The 20,729-nt window shown below is 33.9% G+C and overlaps 2 protein-coding genes across 2 annotated transcripts; one reads left to right on the top strand and one right to left on the bottom strand.

Moving 5' to 3' along the window:
- The first annotated feature begins 1,901 nt into the window (after window positions 1-1,901).
- On the top strand, window positions 1,902-10,649 carry LOC25488025 (mediator of RNA polymerase II transcription subunit 33B). Its single transcript, XM_013610203.3, has 9 exons — window positions 1,902-3,053; window positions 3,441-3,843; window positions 4,088-4,439; window positions 5,026-5,236; window positions 6,783-6,897; window positions 7,010-7,171; window positions 7,309-7,975; window positions 8,461-8,667; window positions 9,073-10,649. Exons 1-9 carry the CDS (start codon window positions 2,341-2,343, stop codon window positions 10,191-10,193), a joined length of 3,951 nt encoding a protein of 1,316 aa, XP_013465657.1. The 5' UTR covers window positions 1,902-2,340; the 3' UTR covers window positions 10,194-10,649.
- A 223-nt stretch (window positions 10,650-10,872) lies between these two features.
- Window positions 10,873-20,689, bottom strand: LOC25488024 (uncharacterized). Its single transcript, XM_039831149.1, has 2 exons — window positions 20,636-20,689; window positions 10,873-11,613 (listed from the first exon to the last, which is right to left on the bottom strand). The coding sequence occupies exons 1-2, from the start codon at window positions 20,687-20,689 to the stop codon at window positions 11,149-11,151; spliced, it is 519 nt and encodes a 172-aa protein (XP_039687083.1). The 3' UTR covers window positions 10,873-11,148.
- Between the last annotated feature and the right edge of the window lie 40 nt (window positions 20,690-20,729).

Here is a 20,729-nt window from a genome sequence, read left to right as displayed (position 1 = left end):
ACTCGAACTCTCTAGCCATCATAGCGGACATATGCAATGTCTTCCTACTCAAGGCATCTACAACAACATTAGCTTTACCTGGATGATAATTCAAACCAAAGTTGCAATCTTTCAATAATTTGAGCCACCTTCGCTGCCTCATATTCAATTCTTTCTGATCGAACAAATACTTTAAGCTCCTGTGATCACTAAACACCTCAAACCTTGAACCATACAAGTAATGTCTCCATATCTTCAATACAAAGACCACAGCCGCCAACTCTAAATCGTGCGTCGGGTAATTCTTCTCATGAATTCTCAACTGTCTTGAAGCATAAGCTACCACTTTACCATCTTGCATAAGTATACCTCCTAAACCCAACTTGGACGCATCACAATATACCACAAAAGGTTCATCCGACTTCGGCAAAATCAAAACCGGAGCTGTCGTCAGCCGCTTCTTCAATTCACTGAAACTGTTCTCGCATTGAACATCCCACACAAAAGCTTAACCTTTACAAGTCAACTACGTTAGCGGAAGTGCTAACTTGGAAAATCCTTCTACAAATCTTCTGTAGTAACCGGCTAAACCCAAGAAACTTCTAATCTCTATAACTGATTTAGGAGTCTCCCATTGCGATACTGCATCGACTTTAGAGGGATCTACAACAATACCATCACCAGAAATAACATGGCCAAGAAAACTTACCTCTTTCAACCAGAACTCACACTTAGATAATTTAGCATAAAGTTTCTTCTCTTTCAACACTTGCAAGACAATCTTCAGATGCTCAGCATGTTCTTCTTCAGTCTTAGAGTAAATCAAAATATCGTCGATAAAAACAACCACGAACCGATCCAAAAATGCATGGAAGATGCGATTCATATACTCCATAAACACTCCAGGTGCATTCGTAACACCCAAAGGCATGATTTTGTATTCAAAGTGACCATAACGCGTTCTAAAAGCTGTCTTCTGCATATCTTCATCTTTTACTTTAATCTGGTGATAACCTGATCTCAAATCAATCTTGCTGAAAACACGTACACCCACTAACTGATCCATCAAATCATCAATTCTCGGAAGTGGATACCTATTCTTGATAGTTACTTTATTCAACTGACGATAATCGATACACAACCTCATACTACCATCTTTCTTCTTTACTAACAAAACCGGCGCTCCCCAAGGTGAAACACTTGGTCTAACAAACTTCTTCTCAAGCAAATCTTCTAATTGTTTCTTCAACTCAGCTAACTCAGAAGCAGACATACGATAAGGTGCCATCGACACCGGCTTCGTCCCAGGAACAAGATCAATAGAAAACTCGACTTCTCTCTCTGGAGGCACATCAGGAATTTCATCTGAAAAAACTTCAGGAAAATCGCATACCACTTGTAGCTTATCAATCACTGCTTGATTCTCAATAGATAAGGAAGCCATCAAAATACCATCGCGTTCCAGTTGCTTCAGCTGCTTGGTAGATAAGAACTCTGCACCACTTTCCTCTTCGACGGAAGAGAAATACACTGACTTGCTAAAACAATTAATATGAACATGGTTGTACTCTAACCAATTCATACCCAGAATCACATCCATACCGCTCAAAGGTAGACAAACTAAATTCATTTCAAAATCACGACCAAACATAGACAAAAGACATCTCAAACATACGAGAGAAGTAGTCACCGAACCCTTAGCTGGAGTTTCGACAACCATCTCTCCATTCATATCAGACAAAACAAGACCCAAAGCAGAAGCACAATCGAAAGCAATAAAACAATGCGTAGCACCAATATCAATAATAGCAACTAAAGGAGTATTATTAATATAGCAAGTACCTCTGATCAATCGATCCTCATTCATAGTTTATTTGATGGAGGTGAGTTCCAATTCAATTAAGAATTCCAATTCATTTCATTGCAATCCATCAATTTCACAGTGATGGGTTCCTTTCATTCAAGATAAAGATATGAGAAATGCATCAAGATAGAGTGATTGACACGGTCTCAGAGGGAGAAATTGAGAAGGAGGCTTTCAATTTTATACAACTAATGATAGCGTCGTTACTACCTGTGTTGTTGTGGCTTGAGAGTGGAAAATTGGAAAAGGTGTATCTGAACCCTTGATTTAATCGGATGGCCATGTATTGTTTGACTGCATGACTGCATTGTTTTTCTGACAGCAGTGAATCACGTTCCCTCAATTAACCATTGCGAAGCTACCTCTATCTAACATATTCTCATCCATCCATATAAATTGGTCAAACCCTTGTAAAAAGAAGGAAGAATACATAGCGAGTGAGTTGATTAGTCAAAAAAGAGAAAGAGAGAGGGCAGAAAAGGTAAGCAAAACGGAAGATGACGACGGCGGTGGTGTGGGAGAGGGTAATAGAGATAACTAAGTGTGGACGTTCAACTGAAGTATGGTCAATTGAGGTAACCTCATGGCTGAAGACGGCGGGTGTGTTGTTACCGTCGGTGGAGCTTGCACACCGCCTTGTGTCTCACATCTGTTGGGACAACAACGTTGCTGTGACATGGAAATACTTAGAGAAAGCTATGGAATCAAGAATGGTTCCTCCTTTCCTTGTCTTGGCTCTCCTCTCCACAAAAGTAGTACCCAACAGACACCCTCTTCTTCACCCTCCAGCTTACTCTCTCTACCTTCACCTTCTCAACACACACGCTTTCTCTCTCTCTTCTCTCATCAATTCTCCTAATTACCCTTCTCTCATGAACTCCATTCATCAACTTCTTCGCCTTTCCCAACTCTATCATGATTCTTCTTCTTATCCTCCTCCTCCTCCTCCTCCTCACCCTGGCGTTGTTCTTGTTCAATTTCTTTTCACTCTTGTGTGGCAGTTACTTCAAGCATCCTTACAGGACGAAGCCTTACTCCAACATAAGAATTCCTTATTATTCCTCGATCATCCCGATCTCACTATGGAATTGGATAATCACCACCACCATCCTCTACACGCCAAAAATACTGCAACAGCTATTCAATTCATTGCACACTTTCTTCACAACAAACTCACTTCAAGGATCCTCTCCTTGGTTCAACGAAACATGTAACAACACTTACTATATTTGTTTTAACATGTAGTCCCTTCAAACCCACTTGGGTTGGCCTTGTGGTTTTGCCTTGAGACCTTGGAGTATGTTCCTCCTCTAGGTCTCAGGTTCAATTCTCCTCCGTGTCAATTTGGGTGGGTTAGTTTAGTTTTTTCAAAAAACAAAAAGAAAAACATGTAGTCCCCTCAAACCCACTTGGATTGGCCTTGTGGTTTTGCCTTGAGACCTTGGAGTATGTTCCTCCTCTAGGTCTCAGGTTCAATTCTCCTCCGTGTCAATTTGGGTGGGTTATTTTAGTTTTTTCAAAAAACAAAAAGAAAAACATGTAGTCCCCTCATATACTTGTTTATTTCTCTCAATTTAAGTTTCTTGTTTGTATGTAGGTCAACGCATTGGGGTGCTTTTGTTGATGACCTAGAGCAGCTTGCAGCGAACTCGTTGATTTTGAGGAGCTTGAAACATGATGTATCTCCTGAGTTGTTTTATCCTTTGAATTTAAAATTGAATTGGCCTTTGTCTTGTGAATCGAACAAGAAGATGAAGTTGAGCTCAGTGTTGTGTGCAAGTGGGAGTGGAAGTGCCGACCAATCTCATAATGATAGTTCACTTTGGCTTCCCATTGATCTAATACTGGAGGATGCAATGGATGGTCATCATCATGTCATGGCTGCCAGTGCTGTTGAACTTCTTACTGACTTGGTCAAGGCTTTACAGGCAGTCAATGCTACTGCATGGCACAATGCTTTTTTAGGTTTATGGTTTGCTGCCCTGCGGCTCGTTCAACGGGTAAGAAATACTAACTTGTTTCAGCCAATTGATTAACTCAAATCTGTTCTGGTTGCTCATTTATGTGCCAGACACTGCATTGTCCACGAGCTTACAAATGTGTAACATGTGGTCAAATGCAGATTTTTTAGCCATAAAAATTAAAGAAAATATAGCATGTCAATTTACCTTCTTTGTAAGCTTGCATATTTTTGGACTCTATTACCTTGTTTTGAAACTTGGCATTTATTTCCTGTTCTTTTAGGAGAGAGATCCTAGTGAGGGTCCTGTACCTCGCCTTGATACCTGCTTGTGTATGTTATTGTGCATTACGACCCTTGTAGTTGCTAATCTTATTGAAGAAGAGGAAGGTGAACTGATTGAAGAAGCTGAACGTAGCCCTAGAAATCAAAGGAAGGACAAGCTGGCTATGGGAAAGCGTCGTGGGGAATTGGTTGCAAGCTTACAGTTATTGGGTGATTATGAGGATTTACTCAATCCACCTCAGCCTGTTACTTGGGTAGCTAATCAGGCTGCTGCCAAGGCTACTATGTTTGTATCGGGACATAGTGGATACTTGGAATATATGAATGTGAATGACTTACCCACAAACTGCTGTAAGTGATTGCTTTTGTGAATCTCTTAAGTGTCAGTTTTGGAAGGAACCCCGCTCATTATTATTTATTTGCACTTGATCAAATATTCATTTTATTTTGGGTGATATGTTCAGATATGGGAAGAATGTAATTTATTTGTTAGGGGCCCAAAATTTAAATTAATGGATGGTTTTATGAACAATTCAAAACAAATTTCATCCAATACTATTATGTAAGGAAACTTCATAACAAATTAAAACCAAGAACAATGTAGGCCTACTCCGGACTCTCAAGTTCAAATAGTTAATATGGGCCATCGTATATGTATGCCTTCATTTACCATGTTAACTGTTCCTTAATGAATTTTCTGGGGCAAACGACCTGGCCCTTCTCTCTATCTTTATCTTGGCCATCATAATTTTAATCATCCATTGTTTATCGTTTTCAATTTAGTCTGGTTCCATTGGATTTAATCTTTTTTTAAGTCATTAAGTGATCTAGTTTTCTGTTTTCTTCTCCTGATTTGCTCTCAGATTTGGTGGTTTCTTGATGGTTTTTCATGTTAGTCTTGAGCTCCTAATCATACCTCTTTTATGATTCACTGCAGCTGGTAACCTGCGGCATTTGATTGTTGAGGCTTGTATTGCAAGACATCTGATTGATACCTCGGCTTATTTTTGGCCTGGTTATGTGAGTGCACCTTCCAATCAGCTACCTCGTGGTATTCCCAACCATTTACCTAGCTGGTCATCATTGATGAAGGGTTCACTGCTAAATCCTCCATGGGTTAATGTCTTAGTTGCAACTCCTGCTTCCAGGTATGCTGCTGCCTCGTATATCATTGCTTCCTTAATATGCCACATGCTCTCTGTGATAGTTGCTTCCTACATGGTTAAAGTAACAGTGATGAATATCATACAATACTATCTGGTGCAGTGTTTCTATTTATCTTTTTGTTTCCTTTTCTATACAGCTTCCACCTCTTGGCCGTGTTCTTTCCTTGGTCTTTTTAGCTGTTGATTTGCCCTAAAGCTTCTATGCTTTAAATCAATTAAATTGCATTATTAATTCCATTAGCAACCTTTGGTATAACTTTGGACATTCCAAATTTCTAGTTCGTAAATAATACCCCTTGGTTGCTGCCATTCACTCTGCTCACTTAGATCGCTCTTAGTGCATTAGTATCGTTACTAGTGACTATTTTGGGCTTTTCATTGTAGGATTGTGTATCCTTTACTAGAGTTACTCTGAACAGTCAAGATTATGCTTTTTTTTCTTCTTTAGTATTATAATTGGATATTTAACTTAACTTCTCATCATTTCTGTCATATATGAAGTAAATGTTTTAAGGCAATAACTGGTAGTCCAGATTAAATTTTTAGGAGGAATTCCTTATCACTCTTGGTTCATTCAGACTTGAAGATCACCCTTCTTTTTATTGTATTTTACTCTCATATTTGAAGTAAATGATTTAAGGCAATAACTGGTAGTCCAGATTCGATTTTGTGGAGGGATTCCTCATCACTCCTAGTTCATTCAGACTTGAAGATCACCGTCCTTTCTGTTGTATTTTACTTTCTATTACTAGCTAAATTGATCTCTAGAGTCTAGAAATGTCTCAGCATTCGCTAATTTTTACTACAGTATTCATCCTGCATCAATGAAATGGCAGCTCTGATGTTTCTTATTTCCGTTTGATTTTTTTCCTTATTTCCTTTTGGTTTCATGAACATGTGCTTTTTTTTTTTGTTTCCGAAGTGGGGTTTTTTTTTTTTGCCATTCAGTCGAACTGGAAAGCTCTCTTAAGCTGACACTTGTGTGTTCTTCTGTATTTCTCTATTCTTCAATAAATACTTTTTAGAAAGAAAAAAAAAATGAATCAGTCGGTGCTTCTATTTAAGACGTTGATAAGTTAATGTGGTAGGTAAAATACATTATATAGAATATGTATCTAGGTATCATAGATAGTATACCCTAACTAATATTATAAAGGTTTTGCATATCACCTTGTCTTATTAGAGACTGGGAAGGGTAGTACTAGTACTTAGTCTATGTTGGGCTTTATTACTTACTCCTATAAATACGGGATAAAGTGACTCGTTTCATCTGGAACTGAAGAGCAATTACTTGTTCTTTATCCAAACTAGAGATGGATTCATAGATTTTAAATAGACACAGACACCACACATGCATTAATAGAGATGTCTGTGTTTGAAAGTGGCAGATGTCTAATTGGTTGTAGTTTTGCCTAATATCTGGCTTTAGTTTCCCCTTTCTGTTTCCTGAAGTAAGGTGTATCAATGCTCTATTATTTATATTAAGTGGTACTGCACCTGAGTTTTAAGCTTTTCAATTTGATGGAAGCTTAGCAGAGATTGAGAAAATTTTTGAATTTGCAATCAATGGCTCTGATGAAGAAAAGATATCTGCTGCTACCATTCTTTGTGGAGCATCTCTAGTACGTGGGTGGAATGTGCAGGTGATCTTAACATCAACAATATCGTTTGACTTTCGCATAATATCAAAACTTTGTCTGGCTCATTTTTTGTCTCTATCCTCCTTGTTCATTATTTTTCTATTGCTGTTTGCAGGAACACGTCGTTTTTTTCATCATAAAATTGCTTTCTCCTGCGGTTCCTCCTAAATACGCCGGGACAGAAAACCATTTGATTAGCTATGCTCCATTTTTGAATGTCCTACTGATTGGAATTTCATCTGTAGACAGTGTTCAGATTTTCTCCCTACATGGTGCGGTATGTTCAGATTTAATGTGTATTCTAACGCATGCTTGTACATGCACAATAAAAGTTCGCATCTTCGATTCACTTCACTATTTCTGCATCCAGTTTGTTTCCTGATTCTTTGAATTCATTTTACCATCTTTTTTCAGGTTCCACTACTTGCTGCTGCACTAATGCCAATATGTGAGGCGTTTGGATCATGTGTTCCTAGTGTGTCATGGACTGCTGCAACTGGTGAAAAACTCTCTTGCCATGTGGTGTTCTCTAATGCATTTGTTCTCCTGCTGAGATTATGGCAGTTTAATCATCCACCTGTTGAACATGTGATGGGAGGTGCAGCAACTCCAGCATTAGGATCACAGTTAGGTCCTGAGTACCTTTTATTGGTTCGGAATAGCACGTTAGCATCCTTTGGGAAATCACCAAGAGATAGAATAAAAAGCAGAAGATTTTCAAAAATGATAAGTTTTTCTACAGAGCCCGTGTTTATGGATTCCTTTCCAAAACTAAACACTTGGTATCAGCAACATCAAGAATGTCTTGCATCAACTCGATGTGCTCTAGTTCCTGGAGGGCCTATTCTTCGGATCGTTGATGCACTGTTAAGCATGATGTGCAGGAAAATAAATAGAAGTGCTCAATCATTGACATCTACGACTTCAGGAAGCAGCAACTCATCTGGTTCTTCATTGGATGACGCTTTGATGAAACTCAAAGTGCCAGCATGGGATATCCTTGAAGCAGCTCCATTTGTTCTTGATGCTGCTCTTACAGCTTGTGCTCATGGAAGACTTAGTCCCCGTGAACTGGCTACAGGTTTGCCTAGTTTCCTCATGGGTGCTTTTTTATTTTGCATTATCGTTATGTATCATTAAGAATTATCTCAGGATTGTATTGAGGCTTTCATGCTTTAAAATAAAACTAGAGAATGTCGGAACTGTGAAGTAAGGATGTCCTACAAAAAATTTAAAGAAGCTTGAACATGACATTTGGGAAGAAAACTTAGTTTCTGGGGGTCCTTCTCAAGCTAATGCAACACAGAAACAAAAAAACCACAAAAACTAAGCCTGAAACGCAGAAACTGGGTGAATACAAAGGTAGAAATGCAGAAACACAAACTAAGAAGTGCAAAAATGTATAAATGAAGAACCAATTAATTGCAGAAACACAGAAACATGCTTTTATCAATTTTGTACCTTAGTTCCACCGTTGACTGTTGCAGTTGCAGAAACAAGCTATTTTGGATACTAATCATTTGTTTTTTAAGTTGTTTTCCTAAATGTGCCTCCTTCTTATCTCAGGTCTCAAAGATATTGCGGATTTTCTTCCAGCATCTTTGGCAACTATTGTAAGCTACTTATCAGCTGAAGTAACACGTGGTGTGTGGAAGCCAGCTTTTATGAACGGAACTGATTGGCCTAGTCCTGCAGCTAATTTATCCATTGTCGAGCAACAAATCAAAAAAATTCTGGCAGCCACTGGGGTTGATGTCCCGAGCCTCGCAATAGGTTTGCAAATTCACTTTTTTTGGTTCTGTGAATATTAATTGAACTCGATAGTTAGAGATGGCCCTCTTTACAAGATCAAGTTATCCTTTCATATATGATTCTTGCTGCATTTACATCATTTAAATTCTGTAGGCCAATAACTTGTTGTGTTTTACATATTCGTAATTCTTTTGACTTTCCTGTCAATAATAATAATAATAATAATTCTTTTGACCTGTAATTTTTGGGTGATGATAAACTCTCAATTGACAACCAGATATATGATTGACCTGGAAATATCCACTGTTTTTTTTACTGAATGCATACTGTTTTTTGTGGACTGATTTTGTTTTACATTATATATTTATATGCACAAGGTTTATAAAATCAATCTGTTGACATTACATTTTGAACTGCTGCAAGCAGATGGGAACGCTCCAGCTACACTTCCTTTGCCTTTGGCGGCTTTTCTAAGTCTCACAATAACCTATAAGCTTGATAAATCTTCTGAGCGCTTTCTTGTTTTGATTGGCCCATCTATGATCAACCTTTCTGCTGGTTGCCCCTGGCCTTGCATGCCCATTGTAGGTTCTTTGTGGGCTCAGAAGGTTAAGCGCTGGAGTGACTTTTTTGTATTCTCTGCTTCTAGAACTGTCTTCCACCATAGCAGGGATGCTGTAGTTCAGCTCCTAAAAAGTTGCTTCACGTCCACCCTTGGGCTTGGTTCTGCCTGTATTTATAACAACGGTGGTGTTGGTGCTCTCCTTGGTCATGGATTTGGTTCTCACTTCTTAGGAGGGATCTCTCCAGTTGCTCCTGGAATTCTCTACTTGCGAGTTTACAGGTCTATTAGGGATGCTATGTTCTTGACAGAAGAAATTGTATCTCTTCTAATGCTTTCGGTTAGAGATATAGCAAGTGGTGGGTTGCCCAACGGTGAAGCGCACAAGCCAAAGATGACTAAATATGGAATGAGATACGGACAGGTTTCTCTTGCTGCATCAATGACACGTGTCAAGCATGCTGCGCTTCTTGGGGCTTCTTTTCTTTGGATATCCGGTGGTTCTAGTTTGATTCAATCTTTGATAACAGAAACTTTACCTTCATGGTTTTTATCAGCCCCAGGGTTGGAGCAAGAAGTGGGAGAATCTGGGGTTGTGGTTGCCATTCTTAGAGGCTATGCATTGGCATGTTTTGCTGTACTTAGTGGGACATTTGCTTGGGGTATCGATTCTTTATCAGCAGCATCAAAACGGCGACCAAAGATTATTGGGATTCATCTAGAATTTCTTGCAAATGCTCTAGATGGGAAAATTTCACTTCGCTGTGATTGTGCAACTTGGCGTGCCTATGTGTCCGGGTTTATGAGCTTGATGGTGAGTTGCACACCACTCTGGATTGAAGAACTTGATGTGGATATGTTGAAGAGAGTGAGCAAGGGATTAAGACAGATGAATGAAGACGGCCTGGCTCTGCAGTTACTAGAAATCCGAGGGAAGAGCCTCATGGGTGAGGTAGCTGAAATGATAATACAGAATGAACTTTAACGGATCAAAACTTGGGATTGTGCATATGGATCCGAACTTGTTGACTGCATGGAATCTCTACTGAAAGGAATCTAGATCCCAGACTAACCATTATTTGTGATATTAGGGATGATGATATTTCTTGTCAGGAAGAAAAATGGTGCACTTCATTTGCTAACTTCTTGCTGCCATTTTTGTAGATAATGTAAATAGCATAAATTCATAATACCCCTTAAATTTTGAGCGGTTACATTACATTTAACCTACCGTATAAACAATTAAATCATAGTAAGTATTCAATAGATGTTTGTCATTGTCTGTCCAGAAAACAAAAGATTTTGTTGTTGGTCATGTGAGTAAATTTTGGGGGAATGTTTTTGTACCTTATAAAACATCTTGTTTGGATAGAACTCTTGATCAGTGACTATGAAGATAATTTGGCTGTGGAATCCATCATTTGCATTAAACGTCGTCCAATGAGGAAGCCCGTCGATTTTTGATGTTAAGTAATTGTTTCACCGCCATTTAGAAATATAATTTAACATTTATATTTTAACTCTACTATCATGTACCATCATTTCTATGATTTGATTTAGTGCGATGTATTTCAAAGTATTGAATAAGAAACTACTTTAAAATTTAAAATACTAGACACCAGTACCAGAACCTGATGTATTGAAAATTTTGGAGTCTATAAGAATTGAATAAAAGAATAGCCTAATCCTATTACATAATGTTTTGAATTAGTTTGGTTGAGTATAGTACATACATACAAATCCGTTTGGTTGAGTATAGTACATACATACAAATCCAATCATATCATATATAATAAATAAAAATGATGTGCCCGTGTAACTCTTAACAATATAGAGAATGACACCAATCAATCAAAAAGAAAACAGGAAAGCCCACACGCTGGACTTGGCGCTTGGTAGCTCAGATGAGAAGAAAGAAAGCTTTGAATTTGAATTCAGCTTCAGCACACTGTTTCTTCTGCTATGATCTCCAACAAAGGCTTCTTTGACCTGCTGCATAAGGACAACCTGTGCATAGACAAGTCTTGATCAATGTCATCCAAGTCCAACTTTGGTTGTGATTCCATTTCCAAATTAGATTCTGCCGAAGGAAGAATCTTGTTCATTTTTGCAGAGACCCTTTTTGCAGTGAGTAGCAAGGAACCCATATCAGCTGCTGTGACAGCAGAGTGAAGCTTCTTCATTGGAATCATCACATAAACATTACCATACTCTAGTTCCTCATCCGCATTGAGGGCGCAAAACCTTGTTCCAATCTGCAGTGAACGAGTGTTTACCACAAAGAAACTTGGCATCTCAACCATAAGTTCGGCTGCTTTCACTGCTTCTTCAAACTTGTGTATCTCTCCACTTGGGAATATCACCTTTATGCCTCTCCAATACTTTTGTTTCCTCCTACTGATAGACTACATGAAATGTAGTTCCCCATATGTTATGTATAATATAATAATGGCTTAAATATGTCTTTCGTCCCTGTAAATATAGTCAATTTGAATTTTCGTCCCTGAAGTTACTAATCCTTCAAATCTGGCCCTGCAAATATTAATCATTTGACTTTTGGTCCTAATTACATCTGATTAGTAACTTCAAGAACGAAAATTCAAATGACCTATATTTGCAGGGACGAAAGACATATTTAAGCCTATAATAATATACTCTAATTTAGTAAACTATAGGATGTGAAGCTATATATATTTGGAAACAATTGTTTTTCACTGAAAGGGAAGGAGGATTGGATTGGATATATATGGGAGCAAAGCAAGTCAAACAAGCTATATATATTTAGTCACATCAATTGACATCAATTGAATAGTTTTTCAATATAATCTTAAATTCAATTGGATTTTTTAAAGAAAGTTTTGACATTGCTGAAATTAACAGTGTTGAAAATCAAATCTTGATAATTTTAAATTAAATATGAGGTTGATTAACATTGTTGAAATTGATCTATCTCATGAGATATCCCTAAACAAAACAAAAAAAAAAATATATCAAAAAATGAAGATGAACTCTCAAATCTTTCTATGTTATACTACCTCATTTGATCCTTATTATAAAATAAATTTCAAGAATTGAAGATGAACTTATTTCAAAATAAAAAATAAAAAATTGAACATTAACTCTTTCTATTTATAATTCCTCTTTTTAGTGATTTATTAAGGATGAGAATTTGTTGCCTTTTAAATTTAAATTTAACCATCATATTTCTTTATTTGCATTCCAATGTGGTTCATCTATCGGAAACCATTTGTTATATATATATATATATATATATATATATATATATATATATATATATATATATATATGTGTGTGTGTGTTACTCATTTTTTTTTCTCTGAAGGAAATCTATGTTAACTCATTTATCACCCATCATATCATTACCTTAATTTAGCAATCATTAAAATATCTAATAATCATGCATTTTGTCAACTCAACATAATATATTAGCATTTTCTTTATTGTTAAATACCACTAAAGACCGAAAGTGAAGGAATTTTAGATAATATAAAAAATTATTTTTAAATTATTTTTTTATATGTTATATAAAAAACAATAAGCAAATGACATCCCAAAACAATACATCATAGAGTTTGGAGTTATGAGGAAACCTACAATGAGTTGGATCATTACATTTGTTTAAGAGAAACCCACAATTGAGATTGACACCACATCTTCATTCAAAATCTTAAGACATTACGTATATTGGACATCTTACTTATACGTTGCTCAATATTTACTCTTACATCAAATGTAAAAGGTTAACTCACACATGTCACATTAACTTCTTCTTAAGTGTGAGAATCTTGGTGTCTATGATTTGACGAAATAGCCAAATAAGGTTGAAGACACAACCTGGTAAAAAAGATAGGTTGGTGACGTTTTTATAGAGATGCGTTTTTACTCATTTCCTTCATGAGAAGAGCGTAAGTAAAATAGAAAAGGAAAGAAGATGTAAAAGAAATTTAAACATGAGAGAAATGATAAGGAAAAATAACGAGTTTTTTGATAGTTTATTATTTTATTTTTTTGAGTAAGAGTAATGCAAAGAGCATTACCCAAATTTCATTAAAAGAAAGAGAAACAATAACAACAAAAAAGATAAGGGAAACTAGGTTGACACCTTTTCAAGAAACAACAAACCTAAAGTTAGGTAAGCCTAGTCGGTTCCTAACAAAGTCAACTGAAATGGAAGGAGGAGAAGAAGGGAACCAAACAAAAGCAGATAGAGCTAAACCAAGATAGATAAACCATTTGCACAAGAGTTCCCCCTCCCTATAAATGCTACTTACAATGAAATTTATGTTACTAAGCAATTTTATACACTTACACCATCTGTTTCTTAGCTCCTAGGAAACTGAAGATTTATTTCTAAAAGCAAGCATAACCAAGTGGGAGTCAGTCTCTAACCAAAGATTTAGCAAACCTTCAGAGTAAGCAAGTTCAATAGTAGTGATAGCAGCAAGAAGCTCCGCATTAAAAGAGGAGTTTGTATTGAGATTTTGCGCAAATCCTCCTAAATACGCTCCATATGAATTTCTGAATATGCTTCCACATGAAGATTGAGCAGGATTTGTTGATGGAGTTAGAAATTATAGGGTAATTTTTCTACCTAAATATTAGAATAATTAAAAAAATATCACATCAATTGAAAATGTATAATAAACATGTATTTTGTCATAACAAATCTACATTTTTCCTTTTTCAGATCTTGTAAAGACCAAAAGTGAAGGAATTTAAATTATTGCTTTAACCAAAAAATAATTTCATTAAAGTGAATGACATCAAAAATTTAAAATGTAAGATAAAAAAAATTAACACAAATGACACCTAAAAATTAACAAAAACAAATCATTGTAATGTTGGGACTTCCTATGGAGCTTACATTGGATTGTATTCAACATTAGACTAAAAGTGAAGCAACTTTAAATAATATAAAAAAAATATTTTGAAATGATTTTTTTATGTTATATGAAAAAAAAAAAAAAAAGAAGCAAATGACATCACAAAACTAACAAAACAATACATCATAGAGTTCAAAGTCATTAGGAAGACTAAAATGAGTTGGATCATTACATTTGTCTAAGAGAAACCCCATAAATGAGATTGACACTACATTTTCATTCAAAATCTTAAGACATTAAGTATATTGGACATCTCACTTATATGTTGCTTAATATTTACTCTTGCATCAAATGTAAAAGGTTAACTCACACATGTCACATTAACTTATTCTCTATAAGTGTGAGAATCTTGGTCTCTATGATTTGACGAAATAGCCAAATAAGGTTGAAGACACAACCTGGTAAAAAAGATGGGTTGATGACGCTTTTATTAAGGGGCGTTTTTAATCATTTCCCTCATGTATAAAGGGGTACTTTTAAGAGAAATCACACAAATGAGATTGACACCACATTTTTATCCAAAATCTTTAGACACATGCAACATAGTCAAATAAGGTCAAACGAAGGCACAACATGGTCAAAAATGTAGTTTCTATTCCTATCTTTCACGATAATAGAGATAGAAAAATTAGAAAAATAAAGAAGATCATGAAAAATAAATTCGATATTAAGAGATATAATAGTGGTAAAAAAAAATATTGTGTGTTTTGTTCATGGATTATATATAAAAAATAAAGCGAGTTTCTGGTAATTTTATCGGTTTGTTGAAGGAGTTTGAGATATTTGGGTAATTAATTTACCAAAAAATTAAACTCAATTAAAAAAATGCCACCACATTTAAAAATGTCCAATAAACATGTACTCCCTCCGTCCCAAATTAAAAGCAAAAAAAAAAAATCACATTTATTAAGAAAACTAAAACATAAGAATAATTTGGAGTATAGTTTTTTGTGTTTTCTTTGAAAAAAGTTTTATAGGAAGATGTAAAAACAATTTTCATTGGCTATTGGTTATGGAGAAAATGAAAGAGAGATAAAATTAAATGTAATTTGCATTTAATTTTATGAGAATAAACAAAAACAATTATTGAAAAAGATGATTTTTTTTTTAAAACCAAGATTAAATAGGATAAAAGTTTGTTTTTTTTGCTTATATTTTGGGACAAAGAAAATGAGTTTTTTTTTGCTTATATTATGGAACTGAGGGAGTATTTTGTCAACTCAACATAACGCATCAACATTATTCTATCGTGAAATTCCAACGAAGACCAAAACTGAAGGAAGTTGATAAATAGAGATTGATTATAAAATATTACATGAAAGCAGAAAACATTAAAAAACTTCAACTTAATATAAAAGTTTACAAACATTGAAAAAACTAACAAAATAGTTTATCAAAATGTTTAGAGTTTCAAGGGAGCCTGCAATGAGTTAGATCATCGCAAAGCACACAATTGAGATTGACACCACACCATCACCCAAAACCTTAAAGCATCATGTATATTGATCATCTCACTTATATGTTTTTCAAGATCTACTTGCATCCAATTTGAAACTTTGAGTCACAATTGACACTTTAACATCTCTCCCATAAGTGTGAGACTCTTGCGTATGAGATTTGGTGACATAGCCAAATAAGGTCAACCGTAGACACAACATGGTAAAAAATGTGAGTTGATAGTGGTTTGATGGATGGAGGTTTATGATCCTATCTTTCATAAAAAAAGAGAAAATATAAAAAAGAAATTTAAAGATGATAGAAATGACAAGGGAAAAAAGTAGTGTGTGTTTTTTCCATTGAAGTGTTAGGAATAGAGCGGGTTCATGATAATTTTATGGGATAGTGGAAGGAGTTGAAAAAAATATCACATCATTTTAAAATGTCTTATAAGCATGTAATTTGTTAATTCAATATAACACGTCTACATTTTTCTATGACTAGATCCCACCAAAGACCAAAAGTGAAGGTATTTGAAATAATAGAGGTTGGATAATTTTTTTCTTTCATGAAAGTGAACATCTAAAAACTTATATTTAATATAATAAAATTAAACTAATGACATCCAAAAACTAAAAAAATAGTTCATCATAGTGTTTGGAGTTTTGTGCAAGCCTATAATAGATTGATCATCATATTTTATCAAGAGAAATCCGACATATGAGATTGACACCACATCTTCACCTAAAACCTTAATACATTATGTATTATTAGTCATCTCACATTCATGTTTCTCAATATATATTTTTGCTTCCAATTTAGAAGTTTAACTTACACATGACACATTAACATATCTCTGTTACGTGTGAAAGAGTTAAGAATTAATGGGTAATTATTTTACTAAAATTTTAGACTCATTAAAAAAATGTAACGACAATTTTCCCTAAAAAAAAAATGTAACGACAATTTAAAATGTCTAACAAACATTTTTTTTCTTCCTTATTTTGGCATTTCTATTGATTGACGTTGATTCCGATCTGTTTTGGCTGAAAATAAAGTGGACCTTTTTCAGTAGGTCTCTAAACATTTTCTTTACTCGGCTCAGGTTCGGGGGCCCGGACGCCATGTATGTATTTTTTTATCTCACATCTACATTTTTCTATTGTAAGATCTCACCAAAGATAAAAAATGAATGAATCAGATATAACAATGGTTAAATAATTTTTTGACATTTGAAAACTAAAATTAATTTAAGATAAAAAAATTAAACAAAACGACATTAAAAAATATAGAATCAAATTATCATAATCTTGGGACTTATGTGAGAGTCTAAATTGAGTTGTATGATCACATTAGCCTAAGAGTAATCACACGATTGAGATTAACATCACATCTTCATCCAAAGTCTCAGGGCATTACGACGTGGATCATATTATTTATATGTCGCTCGCAGCTACTCTTGCATACAATGTGAAATTTTAATTTACACCGAACACATTAACATTTCTTCATTAGAGTCAGACTCTCCGTGTTCGTGATCCACCACCTAAAACACTCCCGCTCCCCCAGAACGTTGAACCAAAATATCATACTACCGTTGGGCTTTCTGGAGGAGCGAACACTAATGTGAATCGACGCATTGGAGAAAGGGCAAACACATGTGAAAACGAGACTACATTTTCATCCAAAATTTTAAGGCTTAAGTATGAGTTTTTTCACTCTTTTGATGTTCAACTTGCACTCTTTCATCTGATGTTGGACTTTAACTGACTTTTGCTACATCACAATATTATCTCCTTTAAGTTTGATGAAATTCTAGCCCGTGCTTAGCACGGGTTTCCATGCTAGTTAATATATATTTGCTTCTCTAAAAACAAAAACAAGCACATTAATGAAAAAGATATACATTAATAAATGCAAATCAATAGAAATCAAAATAATTTAATACCCCAATAAACAATAATTACGATTATTTACTCTATAGTTAAGGCAAGGCAGTCAACGTAGTAAATAGGTTTTACTCTGATGATGAATTTAAGTGCAAGAATCAACTGTCATATCAATGTGTGATCAATTACAATAGGAGTATTGTTTTCTATCGTCTTGGTTCCTTCCCTAGCTAGATACATCCTTAAGACAATTTCCTAGAAATATAGAATATTGATTCAATTCATAACACCATCACCTATTATAATTATAATTGGCATCTATCTTACAACTGGAATGATAGTGTAGCTGCTTTCATAATAATCTCTTTCATGCCAAAGGAAAAGTCCCGATTAAAAGAATAAAGAAGCACGTTTGTCTTTTGCCCTCTTTGGATCTCAATTATACTTTTTCTTTATTCTCATAATTCAACCTTCCTGAATATTGTTTATTCATGAATTATGTCTGCAAGTTAAAGAGCCAAAACAAACAAAAAATTATAAAATATTCAACAACGCAACTTTATATCGAAGAAGAAAAACTACATTGTATTTGTTAAAAAAAAGAAAAACAGACTTAGAAAAGACTTTTAATAATATGAATTACCGAAACTCATGATTCTCTTACATGTATCAAATAAGTCTTTACAATACATGAGTCATGGAAATTAATAAGAGAAATGTGTAAAAAATTGACATTGTAACAAAAAGAGAAAATAGAAGTTCAGAGAAAAACTTTTAATAATATGAATTGTGAATATAGAGTGATATGAAAAGTGTAGGAGTCAAAATCGATATTTATAGCCAAAGACATAAAATAAACAAAATAATCAAGTGCTTAATTCATGCAAACAATAACCAAAAAATAATATTGTACACTAATATTCATCAATTGATACATTTGATCTTAGAAACAAAATCGCAGTAATTCAAACCAATTGATTTTATTTTATTGATAACCATGTTTTGACATTTACACACACTATTTTTTGACCAAATATATTTTTATTTAATTAAATGTGTAAAAAAAAACTAAAAATGTGTATAAACATATTATGTACCATATCATTCCTTTAATGTTGCATAAACTATGGAAGGCGTTACAAAAATTTAGAGAGCTTTCCCTTCGATGAAATATTTAAAAAGAAAACAAAACAAAAATAAAGAAAACGAAAACAAAAACAAAATTAAAACACAATGGATGAATAAAGAAAACGAAAACAAATGGAATGAGAGAGAGAGAGAGAGAGAGAGAGAGAGAGAGAGAGAGAGAGAGAGAGAGAGAGAGAGAGAGAGAGAGAGAGAGAGAGAGAGAGAGAGGTATGATGATGAAAATGAGCATATTGACTATATATATAGGAAAAAAGAACTAAGTAAATGTTATAACGATGACATGTTATCTCAATTTTGATTGGTTGGTAATTTCAATCATGAATCATGATTGACTGATAATTTAAATCATCAATCATGCTCAATTTTTATTGGCTGATAATACAAAATTTATTCATGATAAGCTATTAAAATGTTATAATTTTCATTTTTGTTTTTAATAAATTAATTGAAATAAATCAAATTTGCGTGAATGATGCAAATGACATAAATAACATGTGAGTAAATATGTGATGATTTGAATATTTGATCAAGCAATTAATGAGAGGAAGCAAGAAGGAGTGAGACGTGTACTTAAAAAAAAAAAAAAAGACAAATATTTATAATAGTGATGATGTATTTTCTCTCCCAACTGCACTAATACGCAAAAAGATGAACATTAACTTATTTGTATATAACTCTTATTGCAATTAATTATATAAAGATATATTTTACCTTGGTAAGGATCGTTTATTTGTCTTGTGTTCCATGGCTCAGTCTGAATCTCATTTGACATACCTACTCTCACGGGCATAGCCCTTCATTGGCAAGGGGTAGCCTTGGCTACCCCAAAAAATATATTAATTTTTAATTGGTTGGTATAAATTTATTTTCGGCTACCCCAAATAATAAATATTGAGCTACCCCAAACAAATTCAGTTGTCGAAAGCTAGCATAAACAATTGAAATGGACATTGAATTTCTTGCAAATAACCTATTTGTTTACATTGAAAAAGACATTATTAATCTATTTAGTAAACGGTCAATTATGAATAAAATTGGCTTTTTGAAATGCATTTTACCCAACTTTTTTAAATAGCTATTGTTAATTCTTATCCTTTGTTGTTGCTTTAATTTACATTTGATATAAGTAAAAATTATTTTCATTTTTTTTTCAAGTATTGATTAATTTTTGGATTAAATTTGTTTTTAGTTTTTACAACACTTGCGATTTTTGAGTTATGTTTCTAAGATTTTGTTTGATTTTAGTCCTTAATTTTTTGTTAGAGTAAAAACACTTTTTTTTTGTAAAATTTTAAAAAATCGAGACAAAAATTGAATAATTTTTTTTTTTAAGAACTAAACCTAAAAAATTATAATCTATGAAACTAAAAACATTTTTATCCTTAAATTTAAATATTCGTTTTAAAAATATTTTATTGTTCCTCTATATTTGACCCCTTCTTAAATTTTTTGCTAGCTTCGCCGCTGCCTACTCTGTAGATATATTACTACTTTTTATCCCAATATTTTATGAAGAAGATGCTTCAGTTAAGAAATAAAATAAAAGTTAAATTAAAAAAGTCATTTGCCAGTTGCCACAACAATGATATTATAAAATGAAAAGGATTTGTATCACCAATGACAGTGAGACTTATAGGATATGCAAATTTGACCAAGTCTTTTATGTCACAACTTCAAATAAAAAACCTTTGAAAACAACAGTAATAAAAATCATTTTTTTAAAATAAATAATTTAGTTTGTTTTGTTACAATTAGATAAATGAGATTTTTTAATTTAGTTTGTTTGCATACAACTATATAAATTTAATTTTTTGTTATAAAATTAGTTCAGTTTTTAAACCATATTCATTCTCTCTTATATGTGATTATTTAAAAAAAAAATTCTAAAAAAAAAAGCTATAACGAACATGCTCTAAAAATAGCTTCTCAAAAAATAGATTTTTTCAGAGGAGAGAGAAAATACAATTCAAAAAATTGAACTAATTTTGTAACAAAAAATCTCATTTATATAGTTGTATTCTCTCGATGCCGGGTCTCGAACCGAGTACCTCTAGGTTGTTGGGCAAACCTTGCAACCAAGTGACTTCTCGGGAGACAGACATTTATATAGTTGTATTCAAACAAACTAAATTATTTAGTTGA

This window comes from Medicago truncatula, chromosome 2 (assembly GCF_003473485.1).
Source record: "Medicago truncatula cultivar Jemalong A17 chromosome 2, MtrunA17r5.0-ANR, whole genome shotgun sequence".
Classification (NCBI taxonomy): Eukaryota; Viridiplantae; Streptophyta; class Magnoliopsida; order Fabales; family Fabaceae; genus Medicago; species Medicago truncatula.
This window is presented reverse-complemented; position numbering and strand designations above follow the sequence as displayed.

Coding starts and splice junctions, on each gene's coding strand:
- LOC25488025 (XM_013610203.3), top strand. CDS start 2,341: ATGACGACGGCGGTGGTGTGGGAGAGGGTAATAGAGATAACTAAGTGT. Junction 3,844..4,087: donor CCCTGCGGCTCGTTCAACGG/GTAAGAAATACT, acceptor CTGTTCTTTTAG/GAGAGAGATCCTAGTGAGGG. Junction 6,898..7,009: donor TACGTGGGTGGAATGTGCAG/GTGATCTTAACA, acceptor TGCTGTTTGCAG/GAACACGTCGTTTTTTTCAT.
- LOC25488024 (XM_039831149.1), bottom strand. CDS start 20,689: ATGTCTGTCTCCCGAGAAGTCACTTGGTTGCAAGGTTTGCCCAACAAC. Junction 11,614..20,635: donor GTTTGCCCAACAACCTAGAG/GTACTCGGTTCG, acceptor CATTTCATGTAG/TCTATCAGTAGGAGGAAACA.